The 16,486-nt window shown below is 37.5% G+C and overlaps 1 protein-coding gene across 2 annotated transcripts in view; it reads left to right on the plus strand.

Moving 5' to 3' along the window:
* Positions 1–623: 623 nt before the first annotated feature.
* SLC17A8 (solute carrier family 17 member 8) overlaps positions 624–16,486 on the plus strand; it is a 55,563-nt gene continuing 39,700 nt past the window's right edge. For both annotated transcript variants that reach the window (XM_052001371.1, XM_052001372.1), the window contains exons 1-2: positions 624–731; positions 16,006–16,258. In XM_052001371.1, the coding sequence (XP_051857331.1) occupies positions 631–731; positions 16,006–16,258 (354 nt within the window). In that variant the 5' untranslated portion in view covers positions 624–630. The remainder of the gene's footprint in view (positions 732–16,005; positions 16,259–16,486) is intronic.

A 16,486-nucleotide genomic window follows, 5' to 3' on the forward strand; every position in this document is an offset into this window, starting at 1 on the left:
TATTTGTTTGCAGAGTGTCTGTTCTCCATGCTGGAAGAGAACTTGTAAATGTTTAATTAACTTTGCTCCTGGATGCCTGTTTTGGACGAGAGCCTATTAATAACGAGTGGCTGAGGGGCAGGTATGATGTCTGTTACTATAGCATCCCCTTGAAGAGCATCTGGGAGTGAGACACAGCTGAGCTCAGGAAAAAAAGCAGGTGGGGGCGGGGCCCAGAGTTCAGCCCCAACCAAGGCAGGACCAGCGGGAAGCAAAGACAGGGATTTGCCTCTTTCCCAGGTCACCCAGTGAGGTCCCCTTTAGCATCTCCACCTGCAGCCCCTAGGAGTCTGCCTTGAGCCTCACTGTCGATGCATAGAGAGCTCCCAGCATCCTGTCTCCCTTTTAGCTCTCCTAAGGAGTCTCCCCAGCCTGACTGCTGTCAGACCCCATATCCCATTGCCTTTTTTTTTTTTTTTTTTGTCTTGGAAGAACTTGATTGGATTTCATCTTCCTGATATTTCCAAGGGGAAAAGAGTGGTTACTTGTCTCCCTGGGAGGGCTCTGCATGGGCCTTTCAAACTGAAATGAATAAGAATGACCGACAGTGAATGATTGCTGCTAACCCACTAGAGGGGTCCCTCATTCACCATGCCGTTTAAGGGGTTCACTACCTTCAAAGAAAAATTCCTGAAGCCTGGAAAGGAGGGTGTGAAGAATGCGGTTGGAGACTCGCTGGGCATTTTCCAAAGGTAAAAGTTTTGATTGCTAAGTTCAAGTTTAAGGCTTAATTCTACCTTGTGGGCTAAACAGATCAGTCAGTGTAGCATGTTTATAAGAGATTTTAAGAGAAATGCCAAATCTATATTGTTGAGACTGGAACACACCCAGAGATGTATTCCATTCCCTCAGTGGGACTGAAAAGAAATTGAGGAAATAAAATGTGATATAAAGGGGGTACCCTATAACTCTGAGCTAGAGAAGATTGGGGGGAGGGTTTGACATTTCCTGCTAAGATGGCAATGCTGAAGGTGGACGGGACTTCTGGTTAAAATGCAGCTCTCGTGCAAAATTTGATTACCCTCTAAATGATGAATAGTCTTAATTCTATTACTGTAAATGGGGATGACATCACTTTGCACTATTTCAGAAAGGTCTTTCCAGCTTTCTTTATGTTACTTACACTTGTGTCATAAGAGCACTGCAGTATTTTATGATGTGAATGGACCACGATTTATTTAACCATTCCCCTTCTCCCAGGACATTTAGGTAGCTCTGGCTTTTGTTTTGTTTTGTTTTTACAGATAATGCTATTTTGAATAGTTGCTCAGTAAGATGAGTTGTTTGTGTTGCGCTTTAATATTAAGTTTCTAGTGAAATATTTCAGTACAGAATTACACAATTTAAAACACAAGTGTTTTCAACTTAGAAATTACCAAGGTATCTCCACCTGTAATTTTTTTAAGGTCAGAATTAAAGTGTTAATAGTTTGAGCATAATAAAATCAGGTCATCAAAAAGCAAAAGCCCATCATTCACATTTAGAGGGAAGCAAAGATTAAGGATTTGTGTCATGGGAAATGGAGGATTCTCAGAGCTTGTGCAAAAAGAAAAAAAACCATTTTCAAAAGTATAGTCCAATGTGTGATTATCAAAAGAAATGCTTCTAAAAAACTGTCTGTTTGATTAAATAGTTTCAAATATTTGAAAGGATGGGACATTTTAATTTATGGGTTTTGAAAAGAGACACTAAGTTTCTATGTATCTTTTGTGATAAGAATTGGTGCTTTTTTTTTTTCTTTGAACATAAGATACAAGTGATTCATCAGTTTTATCAGCATGTAACAAAAGTAAGCTCCCTTTCTGAGCTCTGATCTGAGTATTCTGATAGTGGTGGTCTGATCGCTTCTCCTTAGGAATGAGAAAATATCTATTATATACTTATGTGTATATATATGTTTCATATATATACATACATATGCATATGTAACATATGTATGTATATATTTGTGTGTGTATACACATATTTACACATGCATACACTGTCAGTTTCAAATAGATTTTGACATGTATTTGTGGTTGCTTAAATTTGAAAGGTTGATTTCATGAAGAGAATCTCTCTGCAAAATGCATTAAATCGAACCTCTCCTTAAGTGTATGGACTAATGCAGTGGTATTTAATTTAATACTGAATTTAATAATTTCATTGTACTTAAATAATCACAGTTCCTCTTAAGCCTGAGTGTCCTAAAAGATAGTGGAAGGGAACCAGATGGTTTCCTCGATGGTGAAATCATTCTCTAATTTTTTTTTTTAAGCAAATATTGTTAGAAAAATTGAATTGAGTACCTGGTTGAAATTTCTTCTTGATCCAAAGTTCTACCAGACCTACAATAAACCTTTAGTAGATTGAATGCTAGTTCATTACCATGAATAATGCCTAGGAAATGCTTACAACAGGTTCTCATGAACATAATGATTTTTTTTTACCCCACTGCTCCATCAGACAATTTCCAATTTCTCTGTACTTGAGTTGGATCCCAATTCTGCAACTTTATTACTTTATTTGGGCAATGCTCATTGATTCTCTGAGCCTCGGAATCCCGTTCTATAAGATGAGAGTGTTGCACAGGTGACTTTTTAGGTTCCTTAATGCTCTGAATCTATGCTTCCATGATAATCTGACCACATGAAAGAGTTCCTTCCCTTTCTAAAATAGGACAGTCAATATGATTTAAATTGTCTGTAGAAGCAAGGTAGGAAATCCTCAATGAACAAACTAAAAAGTCCCATTTGAAAACCTAAAGTAAATCCTCAGGACACTCCTTATTACAGCGTTTATAAATATTATATTGTCATACAGATTGGGGTGATTGTTTTTAAGTTTAGAAATTTGCCATTCTGATAATATTGATGAGTTCGTGTTTTTTTTTTTTTTTAATTAAGTTTGGTTTCTTATAGGTGTATTATCTTTCCCCATTCCTACCCACATACCCCAAATTTTTGATCTGAAAAACAAAGACTTCAGTGTTATTAGAATCCCCATGCTGGTTACAGGCTATTAGGCTAGCAAGTGACTTTAAAATATGTATCTAAACAACTTCCTGATCTCTTAGGGAATATGATCTTCTCTTTAGTAAGAATTGTTTCATGGAAAAGAGATCAGAGGAATACTTCTGAAAGTCTTCCTTGAACAATGCCTCGCATGGGGTTATGTGATAGCTGCGGGAGTGTTACAGAAATAACAAACATACAGTTCTTCCCCTATCCCTCAGTACTTTATCTCAGCTCCTTCTCCCTTTGCTTACCATTTACAGCAGGGGTTATTAACATGAGGGCCAACCTTTTTTTTTCTTTTTTACCTTAATTCTATTCCTTAGCTTGCCTTGCTAATACTTTATCCCACCCCCCACCCCCCATGGATCCTTCCCATATCTCCCCCCCCCCATCTTTTCCCTCTCTCTTTATCCCATTCCCAGTATTCTACACACCTTATCTCACTCCCTTTAATCTACTACACCCTTTTTTGTTCTACTTATTCTATCCCTGTCCTTCCTTTTTTTATCCCTTTCCCATTAATCTGTACATCTAGTTTCACTGCCATAAATCTATATACTCTTCTATATACTATCATATCCTTTTCCCTCCCCCTTTCTTTATAGAATTTGAAGGGTGCTATACACTCCATGGTGTGTGTGTGTGTGTGTGTGTGTGTATACATATGTATGGTTCCATATTTAACCCATTCCCAATCTAAGTTTTCAGAAATACCAGTCCTCCTCCTCCGTCTAATGCCTTTATATTGGTTCTTCTTCTGCATGAGATTCAACTTGTAAAAATGTGTTTAAAGCTATATTTCAATATAATTGATTTTCTTTGCAATCCTATGCCTTTTATATATTTAAAAATATGATTCTAAGAAGACATCCATAGCTATCACTAGACTGCTGTTAAAGGGGGCCAATTCACACACACACAAAAAAAAACTTTAAGGAATATTGGAAAAATAAACAATAACAACAATAATAATTATAAGTGGCATTTAGGAGAAGGAAGGAAACATAATGCATAGAAGAATTAAATCTTGTCTCTGAAACATACTAGCTCTGTGACCAGGAACAAATCATTTCATCTCTCCTATCTGTGTTCCCCCACGTTATCCAAGACAGAGATTACAAATAAGTAGCTAGTCTATGTTAGTGGAAGAAATTTCTTCCTCAAAGAAAACGTCACAGATTTGAAAAAAAAAAAAAAAGAAGAAGAAGAAGCAAATCACCAAATATCCTTACATTTATCTAGCACTTTGACGGTTTCACAAATATTTTATATGTAGGTAGTGTGGGGTAATGGAGAGTGCAATGGATTTACAGTCAGAAAGACTTGAATCCAGATTCGCCTTTGGATCCTTATTAGCCATGTGACACTCCCCACCCCACCCCACCCCCATGTCACTAAATCTCCCTGTGCTTCAGATTCCAAATGTATAAGAGACTATATCTCAATCAGTTCTCTTCACTGTCCTTTCCAACACTCGATCTATATCTTTTGAACCTCACAACTTTCTACAAGGGAGATTCCCTAGGTATTATCAGTCTAGTTTTATAGATGAGAAAATGGCTCAAGGAAATGAAATAACTTTTCCATGGTTGTTTAGCTAGTTCCCATTTTGGATTTGAACCCAGGTCCCAGTCTCTTGAAATCTGGTCCACCATACTTTGCTTCCTCTGGAAAGGGTTAATTCAAGCTAATAAATGGTGGTCATAGCAAAACCTAATATTCCCACCACCCTTGCTTCTTTAGGAGGAAATGCAATGGAAATTTAATTTCTCCAAAGTTGAAGTTTCCTTAAAATTTGCATTTCTTTAGAGTGGAAGTGGGTCCTATGCATTGGCATTTGCTCTCCACAAGGGGGAACTGTTGCAAAGTTGCCTCTTTCCCAATATTAAGATCTATTTCTATGCCATCCTTTGGCCCAGTGTAACTGTTGTCATAGCTACTTAGTCCCCGTGGCAGGGGGCTATGGTAGATGCTCTTGGATCTAAGCTTTCTCACCTGCAAAATGAGTCTAATGATACCTCGAGATCTTCTTCATAGGGTTGATGTGAGGATATATCAAATGCAAACTTCAAAATGCTATATAAATTTCAGCGATTATTGTTATTGGGACCACTGGTGTCGGGTGGTGATTATTTCCAATTCTAATACACTATTTAAACTTTCACCTTTGGCAGCAGATGTAACAATTAGAATGGCTACTGGATTCAGTAATCTCTCCTTCATTTAAGGAGTCTTCTGCATTGAACTGACATTCATCATCTTGTAAAGTAATAGTGGAACTTCACTGACTAACACAAGGGTTCTAATGTGGCTCCATGAACTGAGTATTTTGTTGTTGTTGTTGTTGTTGTTTTTGCATTGAGGTAATTGGGGTTAAGTGACTTGCCCAGGGTCACACAGAAGGTGTTAAGTGTCTGAAGCCAGATTTGAGCTCGGATCCTTCTGACTAAAGGGCTGGTGCTCTATCTACTATGTCACTTAGCTGCCCTTAGTTTTTTTCTTAAGAAAATAGTTTGATGATTCTATTTGACTTAGGATGGAAAATGCTTATCTGTATCTAGAGAAAAAAACCATAAAAACTGAGTGTTAAATCCTTTCTTGAATTCTTAACATTTCCATTGCCATGCTCTGGGGAAAAAATGCTTAAAAATTGGGTTTTATCTCATGTCCAGGGTCTTCCAAAATTGGGGGAGAGAAATTCATTCAATGTATAATATATATCAGGTAAATCGGGTATTTATTTCCTATTCACAAAAATGGTGTTTAATATAATCAATATTAATAAAATAATAATTTTAATAATAAAAGTTAGGTACCTGAAATGTAGAAGATCTAACTTTAAATCTGGCCTCTAAGCTGTGTGACCCTGAGCAAGTCACAAACCTATTTGCCTCATATTTCTCATCCGTAAAATGAGCTGGAGAAGGAAGTGGCAAATCACTCCGGTCTTTGCCAAGAAAATCCCAATTAGAGTCTTAGAGAGTTGTAATTGTTGTTATTGAACAACAATAATCCAAAAGGCTCCCTCACAAGCACATAATGGTGAGATTTAAACAATCAGTAACTTAGAATTACTGTGTATTCTCTTAGGAGTTGAGACTTAAAACCATTAAACATAGATCATTTGGGAGAAACTAAGGCTGGGAAGTAGATGTTATTGTGATCATTTTACAAAAGAGGAAACTGAGATTGGAAGAGGTGGTAGTATCAGGTAGCATCTAGTTCTAGAGCTAAAGCTCTTGTTTTTAATATATAACTAAACTACCAGTCCTAGAGATTGTGGCTCTCCTTGTTCTAAAGGGTTTATAATGGATTTCCAAACCAAGTTTTTCTGTTTTCAAATTCAGCACTCTATCTAGAGTACCCACAAGTAAATTAGGAGACAAGTTTCAGTCTAATAGAAAAGAAAGTCCATTCATTTAATCATTCAGAACTTTTAAATCATAAAATGGGAGACCTTGTGAAGTAGTGAGTTTCCTGTCCTAGAAATGTATTATATTTCAAAGTTGGAAGGGACCTTGGAACTGGGGAAAATCAGAATTTGAATTCATTTTCTGTCTCCAAATATATTGTTTTTTTCCGGTATTCTAGCTCTGTCATTTTAACAAATAAAGAGAGTTACCTTGAAATCACACAGACATTTCCACAGGAGAATTTTGAATTCTCATACTATGACTCTGGAGTCAACATTTCTTCCACTTGATAACACTGACTCCCTGGGCACATCACTGCTGTGCCGGAGCAAAAGAAAAATCAAAGGTGGAAGTAGAAAGCCAACTATACTATGTTAAAGCTAAGTTAGCACATGGGTTGAATAAAATGGAAGTGCTTTCACTATTGGTCCAGATTCCCCCCCCCCCCAAGTTTTTCCACAATTACTATGAACATTTGAACTGTGAGTAAATACTTTTGGCAGTTCCCAAGGGCTGAAGTACATGTCTCATTAGCATTCCTTCAGAAGTGGGGCTCCCCTGTTCCATAGATATTTGTCTATGGAGCAGGAACGCTTACGCTAATGAAGCCAACAGAGCTCCCTCACCTGTATTTAGAGAAACAACAAAAGCCTGAACATCTCTGTAAAGGATGCTTTTCAAAAGACCTACTGGCCTCAAGAGTAAAAGAAGCAGAGCAGCTAGGTGGTGCAGTGGATAGAGCATCAGCCCTGAAATCATGAGGATGTGAATTCAAATCTGCTCTCAGTCACTTAATACTTCCTAGCTGTGTGACCCTGGGCAAGTCACTTAATGCCAATTCCCTTAGAGGGAGGGGAGGAGAGAAGTAAAAGAAGCTTTGAGAGAAGGTCATTAAAATCATTAGATTCTAAGCTCCTTGAAAGCAGGTACTCTCTTTTGCCTTTTTTTTTTTTTTTTTTTTTTTTGCATTTCCAATGCTTAGCACAGTGCCTGGCACATAATAAGCACTTAATAGATGTTGATTGACAAACTCAGTGACTAATTCTTAGGAAGAAATTCATTTCTGAGTGATAACTAAATATCTTTGTGCTTGGGGCAAGAGGCCCAAAGGGTTACCTCTATTGCTGGGTCATGATATAGGGGAACATCGATCCCAGCCTACCTTGGGGTGGTAAGCATGGGTGAAAGAGCAGCTCAAGCCAGAATGATTAAAGGACTTGTAAATGCTGTTATTGTTTCAAAATTCTGAGACCTGAGCCAAAGTTCTGGTTACTAGTTGTACTTTCTTTTCTTTCCCAATTAAGTACTTTGCCGAAGACTCACTATATAGTATAGGGGTGAAGCTGAGTTTTCAAAAGTTATCCTAGAAAAGCAGAAACTTCAGCAGCTTCTTTCACACTGGGAAGGGTTGGAGGACCAGCCTAGCTAAGCTCCAAGAACCTCTCCACCTATAGGCTGGCCTTTAAGTAATGGGTTCTTCTTGTTTGGCTTCAGAAACTCATAAAATCAAGAAAATTAGTAAGGAAATAACCTTTTTTTATTCACTGAATCATAGATCCCGAGCCTTAAGAAACCTTAGAGGACATTAGTCCAAATCCCTCATTTTACAAGTAAGGAAACTGAGGCCTATTGAAGTGAGAAGTCTTGCCCAAAGTTACACATGAAGGGCAAACATCATAGATGGGATCTGAACCTATGTTTGCTTCCAGAATCACTGTTTTTCCCCAGTGCATAGTTGTTCCAGGATAGACTCGCCTTCTATCCCTGGAGGTTTTTTCAAGCTATTGGCAATTTCCAGAATTTAGCTATTAAACAAAATCTTAGAGGGATTTTAGAAGCAATCTAATCTTTCCTATCCACAATACCCACCCACCTATCTCCCCTATCCCCTCTCCCGGGTTCTAATGTTTTCCCTCTTTCTCATTCTCTTGTATTTATTTTGTATATGTAGCCATGAGGAGGCTCATCTAAGAGAGGATTGGTCCTAAAATTAGGAAGATCTGAATTCAAATACACATTTACTCACTAGTTGTATGATCCCAGGCAAATCACTTAATGTCTCTTTTCCTCAGTTTCATGAACAGTAAAATGGGATAACAACAACAAGTACTTCTAGGGTTGTGAGAATAAAAATGATACTATTTGTATTGCAACTATAATATTTGTAAATGCTTAGCATAATGCCTGACAGATGGTAGGTATTACACACATACCCTTTCTCTCTCCTCCCCTTTTTTTCCTTTCCTCTCTTACTTTCACCTCCCTTCTTATCTTTCTTCTTCCTTCCCCTTCTCTTTGTCCTCCTCTTCATCCTCTTCTTCCTTCTCTTCTTCTCTTCCTTCTCCTTCTTATCTTCTTTTTCCTCCTTCCCTTTTCTTTTTCCTTCTCTTCCTTCCCCTTTTTCTCCTTTTCTTTTTCTTCTTCTTCCTCTTTTTCTTTCTCCTTCTCCTTCTCCCCTTCTCCCAAAGAGGAAGCTTCCTCTGCCAGTATTTATTAACATCTGCTCTGCAACTTAGCATCTTAAGAATTTTTAAGGGTCCTAACATATGAAATGACTCTCCTAAGGTCACACAGCTACTATGTGTCAGAAGTAGGACTATCTAGCCATTAAACATGCTGAGTTACAAGTATTCTTAGTGAGCAAAAGTAAACTGTAGCTTAGCCCTTCAGTCAAAGCCCCCAGGTTTATGAGGTATTAATTAAGGAAATTTTGCTGAACTATTAAGTTAACTTTTCAAGTGATTTCTTGGATGTTATTGGGCATCACCAAGTACTGGCTGGGGAATCGCCACTTGGTTGACTCAGACATTTTAAACTCAATGCGTCTAAAAATGGAGTATATTATCTTCTTTCTACCCTGTCTCCTCAAATATTCCTTCCTTTGAATTCACCAAGGTCACACAGATACCAAGTGTCACAAGGGGGATTTGAATCCAGGTCTTTTCATCCCAGAACCACTGCACTTTTTCCAGAAGCAATTTCAAATTCTTGCCTCTGATGGTGGTTATGGGACCATTGGCATGAAATTACTTTAATGGTACTTTGATCCAGGACACCAGATGACTCCCCTTCCAAGAAGTAGCATTCTAGGAAGCCAATAAGTCCACTTCGAAGGCCCCATCATCCTTCTAGATGCAACTTTGCAACTTTGGGGTAATCTTTGACCCTTTCTCTTACCCACCTCTATTCCACATTTATCTCATATCAGTTGCCAAGTTTTCTCAAATCCCCCTTTGCAACTCTTGCATTTGTGCCTTTCACTTTACACATATAATGACCTTCAGGGAGCCATCCCACCCCGCACACACACACTCAAAACCAATTCATTTGCATGTCATAGCCTCACGTTCCTGATGTCATAGTTCTTTTCCAGAACAACAACAAAAATGCCTTCCAAATTAAGGCTTTCTCCATCTCTGAATTGGTCTGTTGCAATAACCACTTATGTGATCCCTCTATCTTTCCTCCCTTCCCACCTTCCCCATTCTCCCCCATTCTCCCCCGTTCTCCTCTCTTACCCCCTTTTCCCCTTTCCTCCTTCCTCCCTTTTCCCCTTCCTTGCTTCCTCCCTTCCTGTTTTTTTTTCAAATCGATGCTTCTTCCTCTACATTTCACCTTAACATCACACTGTTTTTGAACCTCAAAATACAACAGTGAAAAGATTTTGATGGAGGCCATTGTTTGACAGCCAGAAGTTATCTTCCTGGTGGTTTGCACTTTGGACAAGGTGTTTGCTGGACCTAATCACTTCAGCATTTCCCCAGTGTTATCTGTGAGATGTTATTTTTCATAGCTTTCTGTAACCCTTTGAAAATAAAATGATATACCTGTTAGTTTTTGACAAATTGTGCTTTTTTCTTTTTCTTTCTTTTTAAACTCTTCATTAAAAGAGATGATTCACAGAGGAAAAAGAGGGAGGAAGGAGGAGAAGAAGGTGATGCAAAAGGCTTCAACAACAATAACAACAGAAATGATGAGTGTGGATTTGTGTGTTTAGCCCACAAGTTCAACAGAATGACTCGGAGCTTTTGTTGGTGGAATTGTTGAACTCCTAGAATGCTACCTCAAGAGTGTGTGTGTGTGTGTGTGTGTGTGTGTGTGTGTGTGTGTGTGTGTAGATTCACCTAGTGTCCAGGCTCAAATTGCTACCAAAGTGATTCATTGCCAACAGTACCATAACTTTTGCATTAGAGGAGAGAATCTGAAGTTACCTCTACAGAAAAAGTATTTGTAGAAACAGTCAAAAGCCCTGGGTTCAAATCTCAACACAGTAGCCGTGTGACTTACCATGTCACTCGGTTTCCCTGGATCTCAGCGTTCCCTCCTGAGAAGTGAGGATATTGGATCAGATGACCTCAAGTTCTGGGATGTTAATGATGTGACCTGTTTGCAAAGGTCAATGTATATTTTATATACTTTCTACTCTGTTTTGCATGACTTGGGCAAATACTTCATTTTCCCCACTTTTGTCATGGCTGATTACCAGTCACCTGGGTGCTAAGGGAATAACACACATACACCGGTATATGTAGATATAGATATAGAGATATAAATATATAGATATAGATGGGTTTGTAGATATATGGGTAGACATATAGATACATATACAGAGATATATATATATATAGGTAGATATATAGATGCGCACACACACACACACACACACACACACACACACACACACACACCCCAGTGTAAATCAAAGCAGTACCTGAAATGACCAGGGTCTGTAAGGATTTAAATTATTTTAGGATGAACAAATGGCATATGTATCAGAGCAAATGTTACCATCTTCTTGTTCCAATTAGCATGCGCTTGGAGCCTGCAAATTGCCGGGAGCATGAGGAGTTGCCAAGATTGTACTTTAGGGAGGTTGGCTGGTTAATGACTTATATTTTTTAGCTGAACTCTCCTGTTAACTATTTGGCTTCCTTACAATGGAAGGAACACTGATTTTTGAGTCAGGGGACTTGGTTGTTAATCGTCTGTTTAACTGGAGAAGGAAGAGACAAAGTCAGAGGCAGAACATTTCTATAAATACCATTAGAAGTGTTGCCAATGGGAAAGGTACAAAGAACTTTTTTTCTTGATACATGATGTCTAGGTTGCATTACAATCTTTTTTAAAAATTGTAAATGAATGAAGAATAATGTACATGTGCCTCAATTGAAACCCCTTTTTTTCCCTTAAAAATACACAATTCTTTCTTTCTGGAAAAGTGAGCTTAAACCCCCGCAATGGGAGACCAATGAAGAAAGTGAAATTATACCAGCCCCATGACTTCTATTTCTCCACTACATCACTCTGCTTCTCATATATTGAATTGCTTTGTATAAAATAATTTGTTAAATGGGATACTTTTGAAATAGTACTTATGGAAGATGTTATGGAAAAAACTATCTTGTAATAAAATTCTTCAACCAAATAATTTCAATTTAAAAAAGGCAATAAATGCAATGAGTCAATTTGAACTCTTGACATATAAAGGGATGAATGACAGTATTCAAGAAAATTTTGCCCTGTAATTGAATTCTTAATTTAAGAAGGTATGTCAAGTTACTTATGGAGCCACTAACCATCTCTGTATCTTTCTAGACCAAAATTCCCATTTTCCCTGGCCAATGATCCCTCTTTGGTTATTTCCCTCTATTAGAATGTTAACTCTTTGATCATTGTACACAGCAACAGCAAGATTATGTGAAGCTCAACTCTGATAGACATGCCTCTTTTCAACAATGAGATGATTGAGGCACTTCCAATGACTTTGTGATGAAGAGAGCCATCTACACCCAGAGAGAGGACTGTGGGAACTGAGGGTGGATCACAACATAGTATTTTCAATCTTTTTGTTGTTTGCTTGCATTTTGTTTTTTTTTCCTCATATTTTTTCCTTTATGATCTGATTTTTCTTGTGCAGGATGATCATTGTAGAAATATGGATACATGTATTATATTTAACATGTATTTTAATATGTTTAACATATATTGGATTACTTGCCATCTAGGGGGGAGGGGAAGGGAGGAAAATTTGGAACACAGTTTTGTAAGGATCAGTGTTGAAAAATTATCCACACTTATATTTTGAAAATAAAAAGCTTTAATAAAAAAAGGAAAAAAAAAGCAAACACTATTTTCTCCTTGAGAGCAGGGAATATCTTGGAGAAGGGAAGAGAAAGGGAACATGTATTATCAATCACTTACTGGGAACCAGGAACTGTGCTAAGAGTTTTACAAATATTATCTCATTTGATCCTTACAATCCCTCTGGGAAGTAGATATTATTATTATCCCCATTTTACGGATGGAGAAACTGTAGTGGACAGAAGTTTAGCAAGACCCAGAGTCATATAGCTCACAAGTGAGGTTGAATTTGAATTCAGGTTTTCCTCATTCTAGAATGTGAGCACTGGCTCACTCTTAGTGTTAGAACAAGACTTACACATTTTCCATGCATGACCCTTTTTCACGTGAGAAAATTTTATACAACCCTGGGAACATAGGTACATAAAACAGGTATGCAAATCAAGCATGTACTTATAATAAATCATAAAGAAATTTATTTTAAAACAGTTCTTTGGTATATATATATATCTACATACATATAATTTTACCATTTATTAAAGATGAAAGCATATTTGCATACTAATGAGATGGAGGTGCTCTTTACTTTTTACATAAAGAATTAAATCTTGGCAGTATGTTTGATACCATTTACTGTTGCCAAATTCTTTGCAACCCTACATTCACTTACATGATTCCATATGGGGTCACAACCCACAGTTTAAGAAGCTTTGTCCTAGAAGAAGTCATTAGGGAAATATATGCTAGGGAGAGAGGGTGAGCCCACTTTCAGAAGATGAAAATAATTGACATTGTGAGGCAAGTCAGAGTGTTCCTCCATACTCTTCTAACATCACATGATTCTCCACCTCCAAATTACCATGAAATTATTTGGTTACTTTTGTATGTATTGCATATGCATCTGCTGTCTCCTTAGAATGTAGACTTCTTAAAGATTAAGGGTCTTTTATTTTTGTCTTTCTAGCTCTAAGGCATAGCACAGTGCCAGATATAGTTAGTTGATTAGCTGAGTCAGAAGAAACGAGGCCGTCTAGTATTTTGGGTATATCCCTCTATGACAAACCTATGGAGAACACGGACAAGTACCACAGGTGATGTGACAGGGCATGGGAGAATGCCCACATGCACTACTGGAGGGCTTATCTATCGGTCTGATGGATCAAGTATATTTGCACATTAAGTCTTTGATCCAGATATTCAGAAGACAAAGACAGTCCCTGAAACAGTACTTGCCCTCAAGGAGCTTACATTTTATTGGAGAAGAAAACTTCTATCTATTAGAATATATAAAAGACATTGTATCCCGAGTCTTAAGGCAGTTTAAAATTATTGAAGGTCTGAATAGGAGTAAAAGATGGCAGGGATGCTAGGAAGAGAAGGAGATCGGCTGGTCGAGTGATGACAATAAGTTGGTAGGTGGATAGCCAGAATAGTCTCTGTTCCTCTGTAATGTCAGAAGATCCTCCATCTTCTCATGTAAAGTTTACATAAGAGCTTCCTATAAAACTTAAAATGGCATAAGAGTTTGTGGGCATCTTAAATATGTAAAATGAACACAAGTCAAGTGATGTAAAGAATTATCTGGCTGCTGCCATAGCTGCTGTTGCTTCTTCCTCCTCTTCTTCCTCTTTCTTCCTTTTTCCTCGTCCTCTTCTTCCTCCTCCTGTTTTCCTTCTCTTCCTCCTTCTCCTTCTCTTCCTCTTCTTCTTCCTCCCCCCTTTTTCCTTTTTTCCTTCTTTCTTCCTCCTTTCTCTTTCTCCTCTTTTTCCTTTTACTCCTCCTGTTCTCCTTCTTTCTCCCCCTCCTCCCTCTCTCCCTCCTTCTCCTCCTCCTCTTTCCTTCCTCCTCCTTCCTTCATCTTCCTTCTTTTTGCTCTGAGTTTCTTCTGACTTCAGGGCTGGTGTTCTATCCACTATGTCATCTAGCTGCAACCCCCCTCCCAGCTTTTCTCCTGTAATGAAGAAACAAAGCAAAATAAACCATGCAGCAGACAAATTTCACAACATATGTTCTATTCTGTGCTTATAATTGTCCACCTAATTCATTAATTACTAAGATGAAGGAGGTAAGATTAAAAAAAAACTTTTGAAAATGTTATAGGAAAGACAGAATGTATTCTAGAATGTCTTATTAAATTAATTGATTAACAACAAATATGATCTATGCCCAAAGGGCTTTAAATTCATGTGTACCCTTTGACCTAACAACACCACTACTAGACATGAATAACTGAGTTTTTTTTTTTAAAAGAAAATGACCTATGTTTACAAAAATTATTCAAAGCAGCTCTCTTTTTGGAGCAAAATAAAAATGGGAAATTGAGATGATACCCATCAATTTGGGAACGGCTCAATAAATTATGGTATGTGTTTGTGATGGAATATTATTGTTCTTTGGGAAATAATGAACGGGATGCTCTCAGAAAAAAAAAAAGGAGAGTCTTCTCTTTTTTCTTCGACTTAATTTTTCTTGTAGTTTTTATTTTCATTACAATGGGAAATTTGTTTCACAATTTGACTTTTATAGAAACATTTTGAATAATTACTGGTTTCTTAATTGTGGGTGGGATGAGGGAGAGAATCTAGAACTCAAAAATTTTAAAAACAAATGTTAAAAAAATTGTTTTGAGTATAACTGGGGGAAAATATTAAATAAGTAAACTAAAAATAAAAAAGTAAATTAATTGATCAATCAATCAGCATTTATTTGGACTTACTATGTGCCAGGCACTGTGTTAAGTTGCTGTTATTTTTCAGTGGTGCCTGATTCTTCAAGACCCTATTTGAGGTTTTTTTGGAGTGATTTCCCATTTCTTTCTCCAGCTCATTTTACAGGTGAGGTAACTGAGGAAAATAAGGTTAACTGACTTGCCAGGGCTATACAACTAGTAGGTGTCTGAGGCCATATTTGGACGCATGAAAACGAATCTTCCTGGCTTTAGACAAGTACTATCCACTCTGCCACCTAGCTGTCAAAGAATTCAAAGAAAAGACTTTAATGAAAGATAACAAAAAGTTTACATTTTAACTGAGGTGGTAAAAAAATATATAAATGGACACATATGAGAAAAAATGCATAATAATAATTAGAAATTATATTACACTTTTAAGTTTGTGAAGCACTTTACACGTATGATCTTCTTTAATCCTCGTAACAATCCAATGAGATAGATACTAATGGGGATAATTATGACTCTGATGTGGAAATAGGCTGAGAGAAGTTTTGACTTGAAGGTGGAATCTTATAATTAATAAGTGTCAGAGGCAGAATTTGAACTCACATCTTCTTGATTAATTCAACTCTATTCATGTCCATTCTGTTCATGATGTCACCTGGCTTCTCAAACACATGGTAGATAGTAGCTAATTAGATGACCCCACTCCGATAATTATAATTGTTTTATTCCTTCTATGCTTAATATAATTTCTTTAATTAAACCTAATTCTTTTTCTCCTTTTCTTTCTTTCACTGTTCAGAAAAATTGATGGGACCAACGTAGAGGAAGACCACATTGAGCTGAATGAAGAGGGGCAGCCAGTGCAGGTTCCAACTCAGAGTGGCCCGCGATGTGACTGCTATTGCTGTGGGGTACCCAAGCGCTACATCATTGCCATCATGAGTGGCCTGGGTTTCTGCATTTCTTTTGGGATTCGCTGCAACCTTGGCGTTGCCATTGTGGAGATGGTCAATAATAGTACTGTGTATATAGATGGGAAGCCAGAAGTCCAGGTAGGTGAATGTTTTATGAGGTGAATTCATCCCCCTTTGATAATTCTTTGGTTAAACCCTTACCCTCAATTCACTAATTTCCAATTGGATGCTTTTGATGAGGTAGAGATTAGGAGATGGAGTCCATTTCAGTTCATATGGAATGATAGGGCTATCCTGATTATGTCATCCCATTTAGGCTAGAATAGTTAAACAAAAGGTGTTTATTAAATAGTCATCAAGGTAGAA

The sequence above is a fragment of the Antechinus flavipes genome, chromosome 5 (assembly GCF_016432865.1).
Source record: "Antechinus flavipes isolate AdamAnt ecotype Samford, QLD, Australia chromosome 5, AdamAnt_v2, whole genome shotgun sequence".
NCBI lineage: Eukaryota > Metazoa > Chordata > Mammalia > Dasyuromorphia > Dasyuridae > Antechinus > Antechinus flavipes.